Genomic DNA, 23,726 nt, shown 5'->3' with positions numbered 1-23,726 from the left:
TTGATAAGGCAAGAACTTCACGTATGAAGTGATATTTGAAAAAGAAAAAGCCAGAAATGCAAAAAGAGCTAAACCCTAAAACAGAAACATCTGTGGATAGCGATACTTCAGAATTCAATTTACTTCATTTAAACAAATCCAGCTACAAAAAAAGTAACAGGTTTATTTTGGTTTTAATTGTGTTTTTCAAATATGGCGTCACTTTGTTGTGGCGCCGCATTCGGTGTTTCTGTTGCTGCGGCCGTCCGGGCCGGCGAGTCCAGTTATGTGTTAGAAAAAATGTAACACTTGAACAAAGTTAAAACAGTGAAAGCTCCACCACAAAACAACCTGCAGCTGAATCAAACAACTGAATTCATTACTAACATGCCATTGTTATAATTATGTATATTACGGATTATGGGATCCGTTATATTGGATATTAGGTCATAAATGGGACGACAAGTTCAGAGGGACGAAAGATGTTGATTTTTTCTCTTGGAGAAACATTCAGAGCAGCAAATCATGATGGAGCTGCTGTGGGACTGAGATCCTGTAATCAATCCAACCCAATTATCTGCTCCTTATTGATCTCTGCAGCATGTTCTCCCCATCTTTTCCACATAATTATACCAAAAATGATCACACTAAAAATAAACACTGGCTTCGGTCTCACATATTTCATGACACTCTGAAATAAGCGGTGGATTGTGGGTTGTTGGTTCTGTTTCTTCCAGTCTTGCAGCATTTTGTGCTGTAGCAGCCGCCGTGGTTTTGGGCCACCATGTTGTCGATGGTGCTGAGCAGCTGCTCCACCTGGACCCGGTTGTTTCTGACCTTGTCCTGCGTGTTTACCCAGTACTTGTTGTCAACCACGTGGCACCTCCCTCCACACTTCTCCACCAGATCCTTCAGTTGCTGGTTTTTCCTAACAAACTCCTTGATCTTCGTGCCTTCCGCCAGCTGGTCGCCGTGCGTGAAAACGACGGCGGAATACTTGAAAACCTCTGCGGAGAAACAATCCTGGATGATTCTGACAACCTGTCTCTCCTGCTCCGTAAATTTCTCCACTTTGAGCACGATGAGAAAAGCGTGGGGCCCGGGAGCGCACTCTGAGGTACACCTCTCCACCTCGCGCCTCTGCTCCTTCTCGGACAGCCCGGAGTGAAAGAAGCCGGGCGTGTCAACCAGAGCGAGGCTCCGGCCGTGAGCCCGCCGGGTCTCTGGCCGGCAGCGAGTGACCGCTGAGCTGGTGAAGTTCTTGACTTCGAAAACTTCCGTCCCCAGGATGGTGTTGGCCAGGCTGCTCTTCCCACATCCAGTCTTCCCCAGCAGGACAATCCTCCACACGTCTGGCAGCAGAAGAGAAAAACGACAATAAATTGATTCCGGTTCAGTCTTTTATTTTAGGAAACACTTTTATTACTTGCTGCTGACAATAAGTATTTCAAAATATTGTAAATGCGTTGCCTGGTTTTTCATTCTATTGAAACTTGGTGCCTCTTTGAGTTTCTGTGTAGGAGATATAACAGTTTATTTTTTTATGGCAAGTAGGTGAACTTTGACCCCTGGCAATTCCCCTTCAGCCTACTCAAAAACTCACCGTTTTGGTAACTTTAGATGGGACATGCCTTATGAACAGACTGACGGAGTTTGAAGCCGATCAATCGAAATCCCTAGGAGGAGTTCGATCAAATGTAAACGGCAAAAAGGTGGTCAAAATCAGAACTTCAATCCAAAATAGCCGACTTCCTGTGATACTTGCACTATGACATTAATTGTAAATTCTGAGCGTCTTGGGGAGCTCTACAAGTGTACCAAATTTCATTTCTCTACGATGAAGCAAGTGAATAGCAAAGGGTCCTTTGAAAATTTCTAGGTGGAGCCGTTGAGCCATTTCTCTTGCGATTTTTGCAACGACCTTAAAATACAAAAATTTTAAACAGGCTTGACGTCCGCCAAGGTTGGTGAGTTTTGAATATGATAAAGTCCCCAAAAACAATTCATTTGGGTGGAAGAATAAAACATATGCAAGAAAACAATAGGCCTTCACTGCTCAGACCTAATTACTTTTAAACTGAGAGAGAGGCGGACCCAGTACCTGCCTGGAGGAACTGGAGCCTAAAGTGAAAGTAAAGTGTGGATAAGAGAGAGACACACATTCAGTACCAACAAACAATCCCAGCAACTGACTACACCATCTCCAAACTTTCAGCTCCTCTTTGTCATGGCAGGTGAGTTGGTTAAATTAATTACTCAAAATGAATAAAAATAAAAAACAGTGACAGTTTTTTTTTCTACTGTCATCAGTATTTTCCTGCTTTGCTTTTTGTTTGTACCAGGGCGCGTCCGTTTTCTCTTCGTCGCCATCTGTTTGGAAGTCATCTGTACTGCTATGCAAGAAGCAGGAGAGTTTGAATGTCAAATATAAACAAAATATAGCTCCTAAAGCTACAAATTAAAACTCAGGTCACTTTATGTGACTCTCCTGTTCAATAAACTATTTCCTTCTGGTCCCTCTTTATTGATAAATAAAGAGGCAGAACTATCTAAAAGAAGGAAATGGAAAAAGTTTCCAACTTCCTTTTCTGTCTGCTGGGGTGGAGACCCCGTGTGTTGAGCCTCGGAACGCGCTGCTGTGTATCCCTCCGCGGGGAGAGAGAGAGGCATCTAGGTCAGAACTGGTTCAGTGAATCTGCAGTAACATTATCAACACTTTAAATGTCCTGACTGATCTAACGCTTTAACCTTTAACGTTGGCAACTAGTTGTAGTTGATGTGCTCAGTGTTATGCTGCGTTTGTGAAGTTTCACAGTTGACATGAAATCAATTCATTTCAGTCACATGGATCTGAACATAACTCATCTGAACATAACTCCAACAATGAAACGTGTGGTGTGGTCGAAAGCCTTGCTCGTTTCTGAGATCAAAATCTAGTGGGATTTAATATTTAATTAAATAATAATAATAATAAAACGATTTTATTGTCTTCCAGCATCAAGTAGAACAAAGCTAGTCCTGCTGGGAAAATCTGGCATTGGGAAGAGCAGCCTTGGAAACGCCATACTGGGAGCAGATCTGTTTGAAGAAAACATGTCCCCAAACTCTGTGACACATGAATGCAAAGTTGCATCTAGAGATGTCAACGGAGCGTCTGTCCAAGTCATCGACACTCCAGGCTTCTTTGGAAACACCACGAATGAAGAGCAGCTAAAGAGGGAAATTCTGAGGTGCATTGAAATGTCCGCACCTGAGATTCACGCGTTTCTCATTGTGCTGAATGTGGGACGATACGGATTCCAGGAGAAGCAGGTCATCGATAAAATAAAGGAATATTTCACAGACGAGGCTCTGAAACACGCCGTGGTTGTGTTCACTTACGGCGACCAGCTGAGAACAGGCCAGAAGATTGAAGACTTTATAGAAGAGAATCCTTGTCTGAAAGAGCTGGTGAGGAAGTGTGGAGGCCGGTGTCACGTTGTGGATAATAAATACTGGAAAGATCAGCAGGACGACTACAGGAGCAACAGGATTCAGGTCGGTCAGCTTCTCAACACGATAGAGAGAATGAAAAAACGAGCAGAGTGGCTACACCAACTTCTTCTTCAAGCGGTGGGGAACGAGATAGCGAGGATGTTGGAAGGCAGAGAAGGATGGCCCTGGGGCCAGATTTTGAAGGTATCAGCTGGAGCTACTGTAGGAATGTTGCTGGGAGCATTTCTTGGTTTTTTTAAATGCACACCAATTCCATGTCTTGGTGCATTTGGTGGAGCATTGGTTGGTGGCATAGCTGGGGCAGGTATAGCTTACAGCAGTGAAACAACAATGGATGGTGTTGTAAAAACAGCTAAAATCATTTTCAAGATCGGAGAGAAACGGCTGAGAGTGTCATGCCTGGTAAACAGTCCAAACAGTTCTGGAGAGGAGTCAAAGTTGAAGCCTGAATAAAGTAAAGAAATAAAATTGCAAGGGCGAGAAGCTCAGACCACATGGAGACTGATGATCTACATTTTTGTCCTTCCTGGTTCTGCAACAGAACGTGGAACCAGGAAGGTCACTGTTTTGAAACTCATCAGTTTTCAGAAGTAATTGCTCCTGGTTCCTTAAAATGTCAGATCCTTATTTTTGCGTAGCCTAAATAACTGAAAACCTTTTATACAAACCTAAAATCGTCTCCATGTGGAAGGGGCCTCAGTTTGTCGAATGTTTTAGACGTTTGTCTTCATGGAGGGTTAAAATTGAGGAGGGAATAATAACATAAACGCAAACAAACGATAAAGCCACTGATAAATCTGTCATCAGCAACAGTGGAAGTGGTTGATAATGTTTGTAAAATGTTATTTTAACAGCAGGGCAGAAGATTAATTGTGTAAATAATACAAGATGATGAAGGACATAAGAGGTTTGCGGGTGAAACATTGTTCTACATATAATTTTAACATCTTTTTTAAAAAAACAATGTCTGTATTGAAGCTTCACATCAGGAGCTATAATATTCTATTATATATTACATGAAAGCAGAAATAAATCTAAGTAGTTTTCCATTTACAAAATGTAGAAAACTGATATGTTCTGAGAAACTTTGTGTTTTTAGAACCTCGTTTTGGAACATTGTTGATTAAAACCTTAATAACCTTTTCATAGCCTAACAGTTACTGTTTCCTGTAATTATATTTTTATTGCATTGTTTTAGTTTTTCTCAATACAAAATTAACCAATTAACTCGAGCTGTTCAGGTCATGTTATCCTAAATGATTTCTTTATAACTGTAAAAATATATGTACATGTATATGTAATAAAGACTCTTTTCTTGTTAAGTTTATCACAACTTGTGAATGTATGTTAAAATATTAAAATTTAAGTCATTCTTTTTTTTCCTTTACAAGCATGTCAATTATTGTCAATGTTGCTTTCTTTTTTTTCAAACCAATAAAAACTTGATTGATCTGAACTTTTGTTTTTATTGTGTTTTTATTGTAAGTTAAAACACATAATGCAAAATTATTATTTTTTTTTTATTTTTGTAAAATCTATAACACACAAAGCCACATGATCCTTACAATAAAGAATTATTTTGCGTTAGACTAAACTGCTGCATGTTTGAAATCAGTAACTCCATCGGTTTGGCCACATAATGCAGAGTTTATTATCGACTCCATCATCTTGCACAAAGTCAGCACAAAGGCTGTTTTTTTTTTTTTTTTTGCAAGATATTTAGGTTTTTAAACCAATCAGAGACAAAGAGGAGCCGTTTGTGACTAAATGTTTAGTAAGAATTGTCATTGATGTATAATTAGTGTCAGAACCACAGAGGACAGATTTATGTGTAAAAAGCAGCGTCTTTATTGTTGTGTTCAACATTCTAACATATTTATGCTGCTGCAAACATGCAATTTGATAAGGCAAGAACTTCACGTATGAAGTGATATTTGAAAAAGAAAAAGCCAGAAATGCAAAAGAGCTAAACGCTAAAACAGAACATCTGTGGATAGCGATACTTCAGAATTCAATTTACTTCATTTAAACAAAATCCAGCTACAAAAAAAGTGACAGGTTTATTTTGGTTTTAATTGTGTTTTTCAAATATGGCGTCACTTTGTTGTGGCGCATTTGGTGTTTCTGTTGCTGCAGCCGTCCGGGCCGGCGAGTCCAGTTATGTGTTAGAAAATGTAACACTTGAACAAAGTTAAAACAGTGAAAGCTCCACCACAAAACAACCTGCAGCTGAATCAAACAACTGAATTCATTACTAACATGCCATTGTTATAATTATGTAATATTACGGATTATGGGATCCGTTATTTTGTGGATATTAGGTCATAAATGGGACGACAAGTTCAGAGGGACGAAAGATGTTGATTTTTCCTCTTGGAGAAACATTCAGAGCAGCAAATCATGATGGAGCTGCTGTGGGACTGAGATCCTGTAATCAATCCAACCCAATTATCTGCTCCTTATTGATCTCTGCAGCATGTTCTCCCCATCTTTTCCACATAATTATACCAAAAATGATCACACTAAAAATAACACTGGCTTCGGTCTCACATATTTCATGACACTCTGAAATAAGCGGTGGATTATGGGTTGTTGGTTCTGTTTCTTCCAGTCTTGCAGCATTTTTGTGCTGTAGCAGCCGCCGTGGTTTTGGGCCACCATGTTGTCAATGGTGCTGAGCAGCTGCTCCACCTGGACCCGGTTGTTTCTGACCTTGTCCTGCGTGTTTACCCAGTACTTGTTGTCAACGACGTGGCACCTCCCTCCACACTTCTCCACCAGATCCTTCAGTTGCTGGTTTTTCCTAACAAACTCCTCGATCTTCGTGCCTTCCGCCAGCTGGTCGCCGTGCGTGAAAACGACGGCGGAATACTTGAAAACCTCTGCGGAGAAACAATCCTGGATGATTCTGACAACCTGTCTCTCCTGCTCCGTAAATTTCTCCACTTTGAGCACGATGAGAAAAGCGTGGGGCCCGGGAGCGCACTCTGAGGTACACCTCTCCACCTCGCGCCTCTGCTCCTTCTCGGACAGCCCGGAGTGAAAGAAGCCGGGCGTGTCGACCAGAGCGAGGCTCCGGCCGTGAGCCCGCCGGGTCTCTGACCGGCAGCGAGTGACCGCTGAGCTGGTGAAGTTCTTGACTTCGAAAACGTCCGTCCCCAGGATGGTGTTGGCCAGGCTGCTCTTCCCACATCCAGTCTTCCCCAGCAGGACAATCCTCCACACGTCTGGCAGCAGAAGAGAAAAACGACAATAAATTGATTCCGGTTCAGTCTTTTATTTTAGGAAACACTTTTATATACTTGCTGCTGACAATAAGTATTTCAAAATATTGTAAATGCGTTGCCTGGTTTTTTTTTATTCTATTGAAACTTCTACTGCTTGAAAGAGCATGTCACATTAAAGTGTAATTTTACATGGCTGAAAAAAATACACACACATATATATATATGTAGTTTTGGTTTTGTTTTTGCCTCGTGCACAAACATTAAAAGTTTCCTTCCTTCCACAGCACCGCGAGGAGAAACAACATGGATGTCTGGAGGGAGCAGCCTCTCTTTGTATCTCCCATTTTTGTTTCAGATCGAGCTAAAAGAAGCTGCTTTAACTCACCAGCCATGACGAAAACGAGCTCCGAGCCGCCCGGAGACGCTTCAGACGAACAAAGTGCAGCTTCTTCCTGCTCGGGTGAATTTGGACTCACTTCCTGTAAAAACAGCAGGGGTTCAGGAGGGGGAGGGGCGTCATCTGACTTTGAGATCTTTTTTTTTCTTTCTTGTTTTCTTTCTGCTCTTTGAATGAACACACCTTGCATTAATCCAAAGACCTGCCCCACGTAAAGAGAAAAGTATTAATTAATCTTTATCCCCAATGATCGCAGATTTTTATTTTTGTTTATTTATTTATTTATTTATTTTTGTATTAATCAAAGTTTCTATATGATCCTGGAACCACTTAGTTCAACAAGTCGCTCTAACCAAATGACCGCCGTGGTGTCAAACAGAAGCTGTAGTTCAAATATATTTCTGTCATATAGGCAGGAAGTGAGATTTTGATGCTTTGTCGCCACCTAGTGAGAAAGTTACAACACTGCAGAGAACAGTGATACATTCACAGTTCAGTCGGATTTGAACTAAAGATGGAAACATCTGGTCCTAGATTTATACTTATCCATGTACATTTGGACTAGTCAATGTAATGTGGCAACATAAAGACACTGACCTGCTTTAGTTTGAGTTATCGTCAAGTTTCTGTTTATGTGGCCCTCGGGAATCTGGAGAGCCAAAGAAAAAGCTGTAAGGGGCCGGATTTGACACACATGTCCAACATGTTTGCTTGCTCTCCTGCAAGCTTTTTTCTTACTTCTTGGGGCTTCCTTTCATCTTGTCCGTCTTTTATGAAGGCCAGATTTGTGGTGTGAATGCACCACAAATCTGGCCTTTGTCAATGGGCAATGAAGTTGCCCATTGACTGCCTCTCTAAACGTTCTTTTCTCTCGCCTCACCTGTCAGCTGAGGTAGACAGGTATGTTTTGGAAAACAAATGCCTTTTTTCACCATACGTTCTTTTCTTTCCACTTCACAATTACGCACTACTTCGTGTTGGTCTGACACATAAAACCCAGATAAAATTTCATTGAAATTTCTGACTGTGATATTCCACATTGTGAAAAAGATGCTGCATTTTTACACAGCCCAAACATGATGTGTGTGTGTGTGTGTGTGTGTGTGTGTGTGTGTGTGTGTGTGTGTGTGTGTGTGTGTGTGTGTGTGTGTGTGTGTGTGTGTGTGTGTGTGTGTGTGTGGACGCTTCCGGCATGTCGACATGGCTCTCATGTGAACCTGAACGTGTCCGTTACGTAACCATGTGAGCCTCTGGAGCCTGGCTCATACCTGACCAGGTACTTCAGGTACTTCAGGTGTGTTCCAAGTGGAAAATGTTAACCATTGACCAGGCCACCACACCCAGGAGACAAACAAACTCTGTCCCTCTGTGAGAGCTACTATTAGCCATTACTATCATTACATAAATACAGACGTGCTCATAAAGGGTTCCCAGCTGGCTAATGTTGGCAACTAATTGTTGGTTGAGCTGTGGATTGTGATTTTAAGATTAGGCAGGTCCAGCGAGTCGGGAGGGAGCAAGGTTTTGGTTTATGAGTAACTGCTCTCCCTTGTGTCAAAAGAATCACCTGCTCCGCTGTCAGAGGCGAAACGACTGCTGCGGCTGAGGAGGGTGAGTACAGATGATCTGCCGTTCGAGCTAAAAGTTCAAAGTGTTTTTGGAAACGTCAAGCAATGCGGTTGGGTTAAAAAAAAAAGGCCCTGTTCTGGGGCCTTAATCTGCAGCACTTTTGACACTTTTCATGGAGAAGCTGGAGCTGACCCAAATAGCAAACGCTTCCGTCGGTTTACGTTTCAAACCTCACCTTTGGTCATGGGATGACCATGACCACATCCCATAGGGAGGGCGAGAAGGTCCAGTTGTCCCTCTCTGCATCAAAAGGACAGTACGTTGGGCTCTTTGACACCTTTCTTTAAAGGTTATGTCCCACCGGCAGAAGATCTCAGTAAATCTCTTCTGGAGATGTGTTTGGATCCTTCAGAATTGGCTGACACTTGTCGATGGAAAGGTGTCCTCCGAGACATGCTGGCATTCTGAGCTGATCTCAGATGGATGGGTGGATATATGGCCTACAGATCGATAGGAAGAGTAGAAATAAAACAGCATCATTACTTCCACCACAGCAATAATCAATCAATGATCCAAACAAGAACTGCCAAAGAGAAAAGAGGAAGTAGTCTGGTAAAGGTTGAAAGGGAACAGCGACACAGCTAATCTTTCAAAGACTCACTCTTGAAATTTTCAAAAGTGAAACTTTTTAAAGACTAAGAGTCCACTTTTGGGTTCAGCATGTAGACCAACAGTGAACCCTGCAAACAAAGAACAACAGTTTTGCGAAAACAAGGTGGTGACGGCATCGAAATTGTGTCTGTTTGCCTCCATAAGAGCAAGCTTTCTTCACGTCTCCAAAAACTTCAATTTTATAGCAACTGGAGCCCTTCTGTACATGACAACGCGTCGAAACTTGTCCGAAACCCACAAGTTTACGATGGACAGATCAAGGCTTTTGCTAGAACGTTGCTGAGATTTTTATAGATCTGTGGTTCCAGGTCACATTCCCTGGCAAAAACAATGCAGCCAGTCTGTTTTAAGACTTTGTGTGAAGTGACAGTAGAGATTAATGAATGGGTTCTTCATGTGGATGCACTGGTGTTGTGTCAGAATTATTAAGTAAAGACTGTGTGTGCCTGATAGAACGACCCACAATGACAAACATTCAAAGGACACTCATTATTGTTGAGTGTGTGAAAGTCACATACTGTATGTCTATATGTAACTTTGGCATATTTACATACTAACCTAAACCAACTATAGGTGAATGCTATATTTTTTTAAACTGTTGCTTCTTCCATCTTTTTTTTTTTTTTTTTTCACCAAACTGTCTCATTTCTTGTCCAACAGGTAAAGAGACGCACAAGCTAAAATGCTCCCAGAGAAACAGCTCCAGTGCAGCATCTGTCAGCAGGTGTTGACTGACCCAGTGACCACTCCCTGTGGGCACAACTTCTGCCTGGTCTGCATTGGGCAGGTGTGGGACAGCAGTGACGTCTGCCAGTGCCCCGCCTGCAGCAAGATGTTCGCCTCCAGGCCTGAAATAAGCATCAACAAGGCCTTCAAAGAGCTGGCAGACACCCTGAGGCAAATGATCGTCTGCTCCTCAGCCGCGCCTCTGTCTGCAGCCGAACCGGGCGACGTCGTGTGTGACGTGTGCACCGCCGCCTCCTTGCAGGTGAGGGCCCACAAGTCGTGCCTGGTGTGTCTGACGTCGTACTGCGAGGCCCACCTGGAGCCGCACCGGACCGTGGCCACCCTGAAGATGCACAAGCTGATGGAGCCGGTGAAGGACCTGCAGGACAGGATGTGCAAGAAGCACGAGCGGCTGCTAGAGATGTTCTGCAGGGCGGAGCAGATGTGCGTCTGCCAGTTCTGCACCGAGACGGAGCACAAAGACCACCGGGCGGTGACGATGGAGGACGAGAGCAAGGAGAGGAAGGTATCAGGAGTGTTGTGAGGTCAGGGTTAGGGTAACCACTAACGTGCAAACGTGTGGGTGAATGACTGAATGTGGTGTGAAGCACTTTGGGTCTTCTAGACCTAATAAGACGCTGTTCAAGTATCAGCCATTTACCATTTGCTCTCAGTTTGTAACTCAATGACCCACAGACTGCCAAACCGGCCCGTGTTTCAAACAAATAAATGTGTTCTGTCCGTTTAGATCCACATGAGGCAAACGCAGGCAGATTTTCAGCAGATGATCCAGGAGCGGCGAAAGAAGATCGAGGAGATAAAAAACTGCCTGACGCTGAGCACAGTAAGTGACGATGGAGAGAGCAAACCTGGACCCCTAACTGAAACGGGGATCCATTGACATTGCTCTACATTTTTATGCAATATGACAAAGGGCTTTGTAAAGTGCTGGTCTTTTTTTTTTTTTTTTTTTTTTTGTAGTTTTAGTCACATCATGCCTGACTTTTTCGAATACAAATTGAGATGTCCACTATTGCAAAAAGTGGGACTGTTCGTGATTTGCATTAAAGATACATAGTTTAGAATTTCAAATACTAGGGTGTAAACAGTTTTGCCTACTGGTGTAATATGGAAGAATAAAGGAGCAAAATGACAACATGTACGTACAAAAGATATGCATTAACCAAGATTAAACCATTAACCAAGCTCTAAACACACTTTACATTGCATCTTGGCATTTTCCTTTAATAGAAACTATATTTACTTCATCACTGGAAACTTTTCCAAGGTGAACCAAAATGTGTGTCTTACTTCATGTCTTTAAATCAAGTGCGAACGTGTTTGGTGCTTTCCAGCTGAGCGCCGAGAAGGAGAAGAAGGCGAGCGACAGCCTCTTCACGTCGCTGATCAACTCGACGAAGGAGAGGCAAGCCGAAGCCGATGCAGAGATCGAGGAAAGGCGGCGAGCGGAGGAGAGGAGGGCCGAGGAGCTCATCGGTGACCTTCAGCAGGAAATCGCCGAGCTGCAGAGGAGAAGCACTGAGCTAAACGAGCTGGAAAACACGGACGACCACCTGCACCTCCTGCAGGTCAGCATCAACCTCAGGTTGTGGGGATGGGAAGCAGATTTTTAGAACCGAGATATATTTAAAAAAAACAAAAAAAAAACATGCTGGCTGATGTGATTGTGATCTGAAGCAGGTTTACTACTATAGGAACAGTCAGGAGGAAAACACAGCATTTTGGTGATGATTTTTAATTAATGTACAAATTGCATTCATTTTTTCACTCTCTTGTCAGAGACTGCCCTCGCTTGTGTCACCTCCACCTACCAAGAGGGAGTGGACAGAAACCAGGATCTACCCTGAACTTTGCGTTGGAACGGTGAGGAGAGCGCTTTCCAGGCTGCATGACACTGTGAGGAAAGACCTGGATATCTGGAAGAAAGAAGGTAAACGGCACGCAAAAGAGTTGAAACGTCATTCAGGATGAAATCACATCTGTGTATGTTGTAGAGCCGATCATTTTCTATTGTGTAGCGAACTGTCCTCTGATTCTTTGTTCCAGGCTTGGATGAGCTGGCAATCAGCATATCTATCGAGAAAATTGGTTGGACTGGACTAGATTTTGACAGTTTACGCAAAAGCTTAAAAATACTTGTTTTATACAGAGCTGAAGTTGGTTTCTGATGGGGCAGATGACTAAAGGGCAATTCCATCTAATTTGCTCCAGTTTAAAAACTTCAATCCACATACAAATACAAGGTTGGCAATTTGCTCTGAAGCACAAGCTTCAGATTATTTAGGCTCTCGCCTTGTTAGACGTCATCATGAGACACTGGCGCTATTTGCCCATAGCTGGGACAGTGGTCGACGGGTCCACAGTCTGTGCACCTCATCTCTGGGGCCCACTGTTGCTCCGAGACCCCTTGCAGTTTGGCCTGGGACTGCGAATGGTCCCAGTTTCCGTGTGTGGCCACGAGGAGGCACTGCAGGGGTCGTTGGGGTGGAGAGGCTATGTGCTGGCAGGAGGAGAATCACACGTCCTACTCCTCGTTTCAGCCCATATCGAGGGACCAGCCAGTTGCAGTCGCTGGACTCAGAAAGTTGGAACAAAGCAACTTTCTACAATTCCAAGTAGAATCTCTAAGCTACCGCAAGAGACGCTTCACACTCACTTGGTGTACACATGTACACAAACACACACATATATGCTTTGTTCTTTTTATAATTGGGAGGAATGGTGTGTTGCAATATGTTGGTCTGCAACACACCATTCCTCCCAATTATAATATATATATTATATATATATATATAATATCTATATATATATATATATATATATATATATATAGATATATATATAGATATAGAGATAGATAGATAGATAGATAGATAGATAGATAGATAGATAGATAGATAGATAGATAGATAGATAGATAGATAGATAGATAGATAGATAGATAGATAGATAGATAGATAGATAGATAGATAGATAGATAGATAGATAGATAGATAGATAGATAGATAGATAGATAGATAGATAGATAGATAGATAGATAGATAGATAGATAGATATAGATATAGATAGATATAGTATACCAATGTATGTATACTATACTATACCAATGTATAGGACATTTACATTGGTCAATCACTCTAGCTTATGTTTTTGGAAATGTGTAGGAAACCGGAGCACCCGGAGAAACTGTCACTAACCCAGGAAAAACAAAATCTCACAGAAAGAGGTGCCCAGATAAAAACTGTGACCACTTTCCTGTGAAGATGCAGCACTATCCACCGCATTAAATTTGTCTAAAATCTAAGTGGAGGTTTTGAGAATTGTTCAGTACTACCCTGGACACGTTTTTCTAGTTGCACACTTTAGTAGCTTTAGTAGCTTCCTCCATTTTTGTGGTTTCTTCAGACTAGAAGTGTGTCATTTCTTTTTTCCCCAACTGTTGCCCCCACGGGTTTAGTATCTGGGCTTTCCCTTTCCTCTGCCAGAGTTTCCACACAGAGGTCTGTCACTTTCATGGGTTTGAAATCAAGAATGCCCGAATCTCTCAGCATCTCCTCGACAAAGTCACTCAGCTCCTCAGGAGATGCATCGGGTGGCTCAAAATCCTCTGACAGAGTTTCTTCTATGAGACAGCTCAGATCCATGAATGCAGGGTCGGTGATGTTGTTTACAGGGTTACTGCCCTTTTCCCCATTTGATTCTTGACTCTTTGCCACTTTCCTTCTTGGAGGTCCTAGTAACGCTGTGTCTTGGAGCTCCATTTTCAGATTTTCCACCTCTGTTTTGTGATTAACCTCAAAGGCGGAGAACATTTGTTGGTAGGCGGTGAGCTGTTGTTGGAGGTCCTCCTTCTCGGCTCTCAGATTTTCAAAGCGCTTTTGTTCCTGCTTGAGTTTCTCTTCATAAAACATCTTCGCGTCGACCTGCAGCTTCCCCTCACGAATGTCGGCTTCATATTTCGATCGAAGCTCCTGGTAGCGCGTCTTCGTTTGTTCCAGCTCTTGTCGGAGCGCGTCACTTCTTTCTTTTTCCGCCTTGATTTCTAACATGAACGCTTCCTTGTTGACAATGCAAGTGCAAGTTACCCTCAGTTGCTCCAAGTCCTCTTGCAGCAGCTTTTTCTTCTTGTCTCTCATGTCTCTGTGCACATTAGAAGCCATAACAACAGAACTGAGAGTATCTGGATTGGTAAACGTTTCTGCTTCCGGAAGTTCTCTCTTCATCTCTTTGCCCTTGTTGATGAAAGTATCCTCGAGATTTTTCTGTTTCTGCAACTCAGATTTTGTATTGTCCAGTTCTCTTTGTAAGGTAGCTGTCTTTTGAGTCTCCTCCATCCGTCTCGCTCTCTCCATTTCCAAGAGAGACCTCAGTCTCTGGACCTCAAGCCAGCCTTGGTGATTTGGTACGACTCCCCAACGCCTTCTTATCGCACTGTGGGTGTAAAGTGGCCTTTGACAGGACATTCTGGACAGAACAACGTTCAAATAAGCCTTGATCAGCGTTCAACTTTGAAAGTGCTCTGAACTCATCAACGGTGTCGCAAGCAATGACAAGAAGGAAAAAGTTTGTCGCATATAAGAAACAGTGACGATGATGACATCACAAATGACTGTTGTCGTGACATCATAGAGTTTGACGAAGGAGTGAGGAGTTCGATGTCTTTCGAATGTTGATGTGTAAGAAATCTACCACAATCAAGAACCAACAGGCTCCGCCTCCAAACTCTTTCTTCCTCTCCCCTGTTCCCTCACACTCCACCTGCAAATAATAGCTTGGTGGGAATCTAAAGATTCGAATTCAAACAAGAATTAAATCTTGAAAATTATTATTTTTTTTTTTGGTTTTGTGTTAAATTAAAAAAGCGCCCTATAGCTTCCTATTCTGAAATGTGGAATTATAAAACATGTCCTACAGAAGAAACCCCCAGCAAAAATACATCTAACTATTTAAATGGTTCACATTTAGGCTTATTGACAACACAGATCAACGCTCTTTGCACGCAGCCTCTGCAGATATCAGAGGTTTATTTTTAGTACAGCATCTCTACATCTGGCACTGCCTTATTGAGAATGCTGTACTTACAATGCACAGGTTAAAATACCCCAAAAAAAGCAAAATATGTATTATCATGTTTATTTTTTGTTTTATTTTTTTTTATTTTTTTTAACTTGTTAAACTTTGTAATGGCAAAAAAAATTGTTGCAATGCTACATTTCAATCTTTTTCTAGGTCCAGAAACAATTGAATTGTCTTCTTGTGATTAAAAAAAAGTATTTAATAAAGATTTCTTTTTTATTTCTCTCTTTTCACAGAGATGAGGAGGATGCAAAAATATGCAGGTACAAACACGATTTAAACTTACCTTAAACCGTTTACGTGACCTTTCAATTATATAAAAACAAACTGTTTTTATATTAATCTCATTAAACACTCGCCTTTTCTTCCTTATATCCCACTATAATGGCATGTCTCTTGCTCGTTGCTAGGAATGACCCATTGCTCTTTTTTTCTGGAAAGCCTCCAATTAAATGTTTTAAGGCACCTCGTGCCTCTGAGCTTGTTTTCACCTGATTTTAAAGACCAGATGAACAACAGATTAGAACAGAAGAAAGTGGAATTTTTTCAGATTCAGAGTCAGATTCCTTCAGGTAACCTGTGACACAGATGTCTGCGATGATAAACGTTGGGCATACCGACTGTAGTCTGGAAGGAGGTGGTGCCTGGAGACAATAAGTTTTGACCCGTGTATCCACAGCGGATCTGGTGTTGGACCCGGACACGGCCCATCCAAACATCGTCCTGTCCCCTGACGGGAAGCAGGCGGGCCGAGGCGAGCTGCTGCACATTGTTCCTGACATTCCCCAACGCTTTGACCCGGTTATCTGCGTCCTGAGCAAGAAAGGCTTCCGGTCTGGGAGGTTCTACTTTCAGGTAGATCGGTTCGATCAACCCTGTAGCAATGCCGGGCCTTGTGATGACACACCGATGCTCAAACACTTGTTCCGTTCACTAGGTTGCAGTTGGAAATAAGACCTTCTGGGACCTGGGTGTGGTCAAAGAGTCCGTCAACAGGAAGGGCATGATCACCTCCACCCCGGACAACGGCTACTGGACGGTGCGTTTGAGGAACGCCAGTGAATACCGGGCCCTGGACTCCCCCTCCGTCCTGCTTCAGCTCCAGAAGAGTCCCAAGACCATCGGAGTGTTCACGGATTACGAAGAAGGGATGGTTTCGTTCTTTGACGTGGATGACAGATCGCACATCTACACCTTCACCAGGTGTTTGTTCTCGGAGAGGATTTTCCCTTTCTTCAGCCCAGGAGTTTTTGACCACGGGAAAAATACAGAGCCGCTGATTATCACAGCTGTCAGTCACGAAAGTTGAAAAGAAACCTTTCATTGAGTTAGGTGGCGTGTTTTGTACACAACAGAGCAGTTTTCTTTCTTCTATTCCACTTAATGTAGGTTGTGTGCGGAATATGCAGGTGTTCATTTTGGATCGAATGTGAAGCAGAACAAATGTGGGTTGAGAGTCCAATTTCAGTGCTAGTTTAACAGAAACCTGACCAATCTCGGGTTGGCGTGACATTTTCGCTTCCAAACTAACAAACAAAACTGAGTGAAAACAAGATGATTATCGGAATGTCATTGATGTCTTCATCCACATCCTCCGTCAGTCCTTCCTGTGGATGCAAACAGTGACCAGTAGAGAAAACCGATTAAACAATGACTTAGTGAAATGATGAATGACATGAACCAATAACGCTGACATCCTTGGTAAATGTTCAAATTTTATTTTTACAACTTCGTCATTGACCCTTGAATGTGCTGAAACAAATCATCTTTCTTCACTCAAAGGTTCTACATTTATACACGCTTTTGCGTCAAGGGGCACACTGCCTTTGTCGATTATCAGTCACCACCAGTGAAATAACTAAAACGTCTTAGAATAAATTTAACCTTTATGATGCTTTTGTGCTTTTGTTCCAGGAGAAATAGACTTGTGTCATGTCACACACTCCCATGGAAAACAGAAAGTCAGGGATTAGGCCTCGAAAGCTCTGCGTTGGAAAGCTTAAAAGGTTTTAGTTGCATTTCCTATACAATAATTTCCTATACAAAAATCTGGAGTACCAGTAACTGTGGCATCATTAATTACTCTACAAGAAAAATACAAATCATCTGGTAAATTTTCTCTATTATGTCCATTTTGTAGGACACAATAGAGAAAATTCCAAACTCAGTTTGTAAATAAAGTGTGAAGTTGACTATTTCACACATGTGGAAGAGCAGACTGGACATGGAAGACTTTAGACTTGGGGTATTTTAGGATTTTTAGAAAGGGTGGTGAACAGCATGTGATTCTGTAGTGTTCCATAGGGGATGTGAATCAATATTGGATGGGAAATTGTAATAATTTATGCAATAAAGTGCTTCTAAAACCTCAGTGGATTGCAGTTGTGTCTGATTTACAGGTTATTTTGTCTCATTTGTTTCAGCCGTCTGGTGGAGTAATCATTTTGGTCACTTTTTAAAAACACCTCTACCCTGTGGACAAAACAAGCGATTACTATGTTTTTGTAAACACTCATTTTGTGATTACTACAAAATGAGTGTTTACTGTGCTTTTTTCTTAAAACAGACTTAACAACGCCACGTCGTGCAAATCACGGCAACTTCCAAAACATTTCTTGCATTCACAAAACTCTAAAATTGTCACATTCAGTGAAACATTTGAGTTAAAATAGTCAATGTACAGTTTTCTAACAATAGTGCAAATCTTTGGGACCACCAGAATTAGTTGGCATCTACAACGGAGCAAATGAAACATTTATCAATGCTGTAGTGGCCAATATGACGCGTTCTCTGTTCAAATAAAGAGCCAAATAAAGAGCCAAACTCCAGAAAAAGTGGAAAGGTTCAATCTTCGAGCGCAGTTTCGACGTGTGACCGCAAGGGGCGCTCGAGTCCCCTGGTCTTCTTGTACGCAGGCGTAAGGGAGGAAGCAGCTTCTCTTCAACATGGCGGCGACCATAGACAACAGCAATGCCGTACAGGCGACAAAGAAAAAGCACCTCGGGATCCCCGAAGCGGTGTTTGTGGTGCGTACAGTCCAACTTTTTTCGCTGCGCCGCTTGTGTACGGCACAGTTTGATGTGTCCCTGCCCGTCCCGGACGTGCAGGTGCCGTTATAGCGGCTCTGAAGCTACTAGCTAACTAGCAGCACTCGAGCTGAGAGAGTTGATGATCCGGCTGTGTGCGCAGGATGGGCGGCTACTTGCTTCCATCTATGGTCATTTCTGTCTGAAGGATGTGGGCTTTTTCTGTCTCCGGTCACTCCCGTTTTATTTTATGGGGTTTTTTCTCAGCTGGTCACTGTAACTTCATGGAGGTTTAGGGTCATTAGCAGGCCTCAGTTTCCCCACTTTGAGGTTTTAATGCGTAAAGCATGAACTGGTTCACGTTAGCTTCTACCGTAAATCATGATTGTGTCTGAAAGACTTCCGCATAATCAAAATGCGTTAATAAAAGGTTTAATACGCCACTACGTAATGGTTAACAAAAGGGTTTTTTATCTGTCAAAATTCACTTTGTCAGTTGTTTAGTGTGAAATGATGTTGCACAAAAAAATTGCTGTATATTGCAAGTTTTCAGATGGGGAACAGAGCTGGTGAGGCTTTTAAAGAATATGTTGAAATTTATTTTTAGTTTAATTTGCATTAATACATTTTACACACCATCTGAAGGACGTTACTGTTTTATCATTTGCACCCCAATATTAGAAACATCACTGGGTTGCCACACATGTCACAAAGCTTATTTTTGAGCATTGCGACAAATCAAAAACGTCTTATTGTGGCAAGAAACATTACAATCCCAATGATCTGGGGTCCATTATGTGTGCCAGTTGTTGGCATGAAAAGCAAGAATCAAGAGTCTGTCCTTAAAAAGTCCAAGTTAAGGCCTTCAAGTGTGTTTAAATTGATTTTATGCAAATTGGCCTTAAACACGTCAATCATGGGTCTTAAATGTTGTGAGGAGACCATTTATCACGTATTCTACAGAGTATTCTGACAGGCAAATGCAGTCGTCTTCATGCAGAAGTGGTTGAGGCTACTGCTAACTAGCTGCTGACATACACCTGCGTGTTTCACAGGAGGACGTCGACTCGTTCATGAAGCAGCCCGGCAACGAGACGGCGGACTCTGCGCTCCGGAGGCTGGACGAGCAGTACCAGAAATATAAATACATGGAGCTCAACCTGTCTCAGAAGAAACTCCGGTAACATGGAAAAAACACAAAACAAAACCCAACCAAACTCTAACACGTTTACGTAATTGAACACAGGGTTCATACAGGTGCTTGAAATCCTTGAAAATGCTCAGGTGTTTTCCAGGTTTGGAAAGTGCTTGATATGAAAACTGCATCAAAGTGAAATCGTGACGCTTGATTAGACTGCCAACGTTGGATTATGATAATGATTTCAATTTAATCTAATTTAAGCTTTTCAAAAGCTTCGATTTGAAAAGCCTCATCTACAGTTGAAACCAGATATTTGACAATAATATAAAGACACACACACATGTTCATCTCACTGCCTGACATTGAATCAGACCAAACTCCTCATGTTTTAGACTTCAAAAAATAATTTCTCTTTGCCAATTCCCAGAAAACTGAGCAAGGACTTTTTTTTTTGTTGAGATTTTTGTAACTTTCTCAGTTACAAAAAAATATTTCACAGGCGTCTGTGTCTATAAGAGAAACATTGTAAAACATAAAAGTTTGCTATATTTTAAGTGTATTTTGTCCCTGCTGCAGAATGTAGAATAATAATTATAAATGGAATATATTATTATTATTGTATAATACAATACATAATAGTGAACTGAAGCTGTTTTCTTTAGTACATTTGTATTTTTCTATCTCTAATGTGTGTTGCTGTAAAAGTAAAAAAAAAACAAACTAAAACTTAGAAATGTTTGGAAGATTATTGAACTGTGGGAACGTAATGCAATCAGTTTACTAAAGTTCACCACACTAACACAGAGCCTGCAGCTTTTTATTTATATAACTTCATCATTTGTCTCTTATTAATATGATCTCATATGGTTGATGTTTTGCTAGAAGCCATACGGTTTCCCTTCATCTCTTGACCCGTTTCAGAGGTTTGCCAGATACTTCATAACCAAACAGTTGATGCTGTAATGTGACGGCTTCTCGTCCTCTGCTCACATAGGTTGAAAAACCAGATCCCACAGATCACCCAGACGCTAGAAATCCTCCGACACATGCAGAAGAAAAAGGTGGGTAACGTTTCTTCTGCTTTTTTTTTTTTCCTGGTTTAATCTGCTTATAGAAACCTGTTGCTTTGCTCTTGTATAGTTATATTACGTAAGAAGCAACAAGTAGGACATGAGCGTTCTTGCTTGTTCTGGTTCCTTCCAAGTCTGGAAGATCCTAGAATTTGATCACGTCTGGATAAGTTTGGAGTGTGGAAAAAAATATTTCCATCTCTAGACTTTATTGGGTGATCTATTTTCTTAAAGTCGGATGCGTTTGTCTGTACCTTTGTCCATCTTCCTGTCCATCTGGACATTCGTTTCTTCATCAGTCTGTGTTTTTGTCCATCCGTCTAGTCTTTCATGTTGCTACATTGTCGGAGGGAACTTTTGTATTTCTGCTTTCACGGGCAAGAAGAGGCTGAGATAATCACAGAGAAACTAAAAAAAAAACACAATACTTGTTTCTTTGGTTGAAATATTAGAGGCTACAGATGCAACTATTGCTTATTTTCACTGTAGGGCTGATTTGGTGATTATTTCTCCAGATCAAACGGGTACAAAACGGATAACTAAAGGTGTTAATGACTAATCAATATTGCAGTCAACGACTAATCGAGCTCGTTTGTTGACAGTCATTTCAATAATCAGTTCATCTCCTGTTTGGCGACCATTAGGACGGTCAGTGAGGCAATAAGGCCAATGAAGTCATGGTTCATAGCGAATGTGACACTACACCCTCGGTTTTTTCCTATTTTTTTTTATGTTTCCTTTTTCTTATTCTCTACTTGTACAGCCGCATGATGTACAATTCTGTGTTTTTGGGTTGGTGGAAATACAAAACTAATAAAACTGTGTTTGAAAATGCATGTATATTCGATTCATCGTGCTTAATCTGATTTAATCGTTCCACCTCTATTACAGGCCTGTTGAGTTTAATGGCTGCCAAACTTGTTTTTCTTCAGGAAACCACAGAGCCCATGGAAACACACTTCCTACTGGCTGACAACGTTTACTGCAAGGCCTCTGTGCCGCCCACTGACAAAGTTTGCCTATGGTTAGGGGTAAGCACAGGCTTTCGGTTTGATTTGAATGACATTTTTACTCCCTTTGAAACTCCCTTATCTGGATTTGCGTTACACCGATTGTGTCTTACAATGGTTTCGCCCACGCTTCTCCCCAAAAGGCCAACGTCATGTTAGAATACGACATCGACGAAGCCCAGGCTCTCCTAGAGAAGAATCTGTCCACAGCGTCTCGCAACCTGGAGACGCTGGAGGAAGACCTGGACTACCTGAGAGACCAGGGCACCACCACCGAAGTCAGTATCCTTTAAAAACGACAACAAGAAAGAACAAAACACATTTTTACTCAAGTAAAAGTAAAAAGTAGCTTTCCAAGAAATGACTCAAGTAAGAGTTGGTAAAAAGTCAACTGAAGTACTGAGTAATTGATTAAATTATCAGTCATTTAATATTTCAAAATTGCGCAATCAGAGGGACTAAAATGTAAAGTTGAGCGAAAATTTTGGTATTTTAAAGACCAAAATAACTATGATTCATAGAAGTAACAAAGAAATATCTAGGAAAATTTGTCCCAATCAGATTCTTTCAATTGGAAAACTTCTGGAACATTAACAAAAACCTGCAGGTCTGTGTCGGGTGAATTGTTGGTTAAAACATGTTTGGTTGGTCATTCAGTGGGGAGAGAATCCAGAACGTTCACTGAAGAGTAGCGATACTTTGTAATAACGTCGTTCGAGTAAAACTCAGCGTAGCACAAATACTCCTAAAAGTACATTTTCTCAAAAATACTCCGCAAGTAAATGTAATTGAGTAAAAGCAGCTAGTTTATTGCACAAGTCTGGGATTATCAGAGTTATGGCTTTACAGGGGAGAATAACCACATGCATGGTGTTGATAGTCAAATGATTTCCCAGAAGGCAGATGTTCTCCTTTTGAATGAATTGCATTTCTTTTTGTCTTGAAATTACTTTTTTTTATGATGATGGTGATAATCTAGTTATTAGTGTTGCACCTGAGCTGAGCTGCCTCTCAGCAGCCCTCTGGATTTCGCTGTTTCACCTTGACTCGTCGCTCCCCTCAGACATGGCGCGAGTCTACAACTGGGACGTAAAGAGGAGGAGCAAAGAAAACCTCCTGAAATCAGCAGCCAAGTCTTAATTAAACAGAACAGTGTCTATGTTCCCCCTCTGCTAACTTCCTCCTGAGTCATTAAAAGAAAAATAAGCCCCGAGCCGAAGCCACGCGTACGTTGACCCCTGTCTGACCCCCGGAGCTCGGCTCACGGAGGCCTCGTCTGAAACGTTTACTGGAAGTTTGGCGCTGCTCGGGTCAAGCGTTTTGTCATAGTTCAGTTTTTGCTCTTCGGCGTCTCCTCTATCAAGCCCAGCTCATATTTCCACCACTACTGTTTTCTGTTGATTTTTTTTTTTTTTTCATTTTTTTTATTTTTAAAGTATTTTTTCAAGTAAAAACTAACCAAAAACAACATCAACAAGGCAGTTTTGTATTCTTTTCATTGATTTGACTGTGCTTCGTTCTTTTTTTATGTATTCTTTTCTTCTGGCAGGTCAGAAAATCAGGGTTTACTTACACCACCCTGTCCTCTATGGATTTTCCTCCGGTATCTTCCACTGAAACCTTTCTCTCAGCCAGCATCGTACGTCGTTGCGCGGCTCCTCCCAGGGGGCCTGGCCAGTACGACTCTGGGACGAACTGGTTTTGCCTTGTAAACTTTGGTTCCCGCTTCCCGAGACTCGCAGGGTTTCACAGAGATCAGCAGGATTCCCGCGCCAGACCTGCCGCAGTTCTCCGTCCTCTGACCTTCCTCTCCATATTCCCTCCTGTCCCGTTTCCCTCCTCTCCGTGCCACTGTTCTCTCTGTATTTATTTGTCTTCCACTGTATTCCTTAAACAACGAATGAAGTAAAAAGAAAACGATCATTTAGGACAAGAGGTGAGCCCTTCATTTGATGCTTTGTGTGTCATTTTTGATTTATGCAAATGTCATGAAAACGGCTGTAAGGGAAACGATTTGAAGAAGGAAACTTACTGGTGGTTTTATAATAGCAGCGTGACACACATGGTCTTCTGATGCTGAGGTTCATCACCATGAATGGTTTCCAGTCAGCTGCTGAGAGCACTTCCTGAAAAGAAGCTACTTCCTGGATGACGGCTTCGACCGTTGTGTGGTTGCTTGGTTCACACGCGGATTTGCATTTCCCTGGGAGTGACTGCTCTTATTGTGCTTATCTTTTCAGACGGTGGATGGCATTCCAGCCGAGTTTCAAAATATTTTTCACGTGAAAAGTAGAAACGGACTTCAGCACTTATAAGA

General features: G+C 41.9%; 3 protein-coding genes and 2 pseudogenes across 3 annotated transcripts; 3 read left to right on the top strand and 2 right to left on the bottom strand.

Annotated features, from left to right (window-relative positions):
- Positions 1-441: 441 nt before the first annotated feature.
- On the bottom strand, positions 442-1,461 carry LOC129352331 (GTPase IMAP family member 9-like; annotated as a pseudogene).
- Positions 1,462-2,121: 660 nt separating this feature from the next.
- LOC129352396 (GTPase IMAP family member 7-like) lies at positions 2,122-4,873 on the top strand. Its single transcript, XM_055021365.1, has 2 exons — positions 2,122-2,213; positions 2,975-4,873. The coding sequence occupies exons 1-2, from the start codon at positions 2,207-2,209 to the stop codon at positions 3,925-3,927; spliced, it is 960 nt and encodes a 319-aa protein (XP_054877340.1). The 5' UTR covers positions 2,122-2,206; the 3' UTR covers positions 3,928-4,873.
- A 787-nt stretch (positions 4,874-5,660) lies between these two features.
- On the bottom strand, positions 5,661-11,456 carry LOC129352398 (GTPase IMAP family member 9-like; annotated as a pseudogene).
- LOC129352384 (E3 ubiquitin-protein ligase TRIM39-like) lies at positions 8,477-17,533 on the top strand. The gene is made up of 8 exons (XM_055021352.1): positions 8,477-8,709; positions 10,000-10,591; positions 10,814-10,909; positions 11,421-11,654; positions 11,866-12,016; positions 15,399-15,425; positions 15,842-16,017; positions 16,100-17,533. The coding sequence occupies exons 2-8, from the start codon at positions 10,022-10,024 to the stop codon at positions 16,469-16,471; spliced, it is 1,626 nt and encodes a 541-aa protein (XP_054877327.1). The 5' UTR covers positions 8,477-8,709; positions 10,000-10,021; the 3' UTR covers positions 16,472-17,533.
- Positions 17,534-18,072: 539 nt separating this feature from the next.
- vbp1 (von Hippel-Lindau binding protein 1) lies at positions 18,073-23,357 on the top strand. Its single transcript, XM_055021331.1, has 6 exons — positions 18,073-18,188; positions 19,244-19,368; positions 20,324-20,390; positions 21,332-21,430; positions 21,553-21,691; positions 22,473-23,357. Exons 1-6 carry the CDS (start codon positions 18,108-18,110, stop codon positions 22,547-22,549), a joined length of 588 nt encoding a protein of 195 aa, XP_054877306.1. The 5' UTR covers positions 18,073-18,107; the 3' UTR covers positions 22,550-23,357.
- Positions 23,358-23,726: the final 369 nt, after the last annotated feature.

Source organism: Poeciliopsis prolifica, unplaced genomic scaffold (assembly GCF_027474105.1).
Source record: "Poeciliopsis prolifica strain line A6 unplaced genomic scaffold, Auburn_PproV2 SCAFFOLD075, whole genome shotgun sequence".
NCBI classification, from domain to species: domain Eukaryota; kingdom Metazoa; phylum Chordata; class Actinopteri; order Cyprinodontiformes; family Poeciliidae; genus Poeciliopsis; species Poeciliopsis prolifica.
The sequence above is the reverse complement of the archived record's forward strand: the minus strand, read 5'-3'. Positions and strand labels throughout refer to the sequence as shown.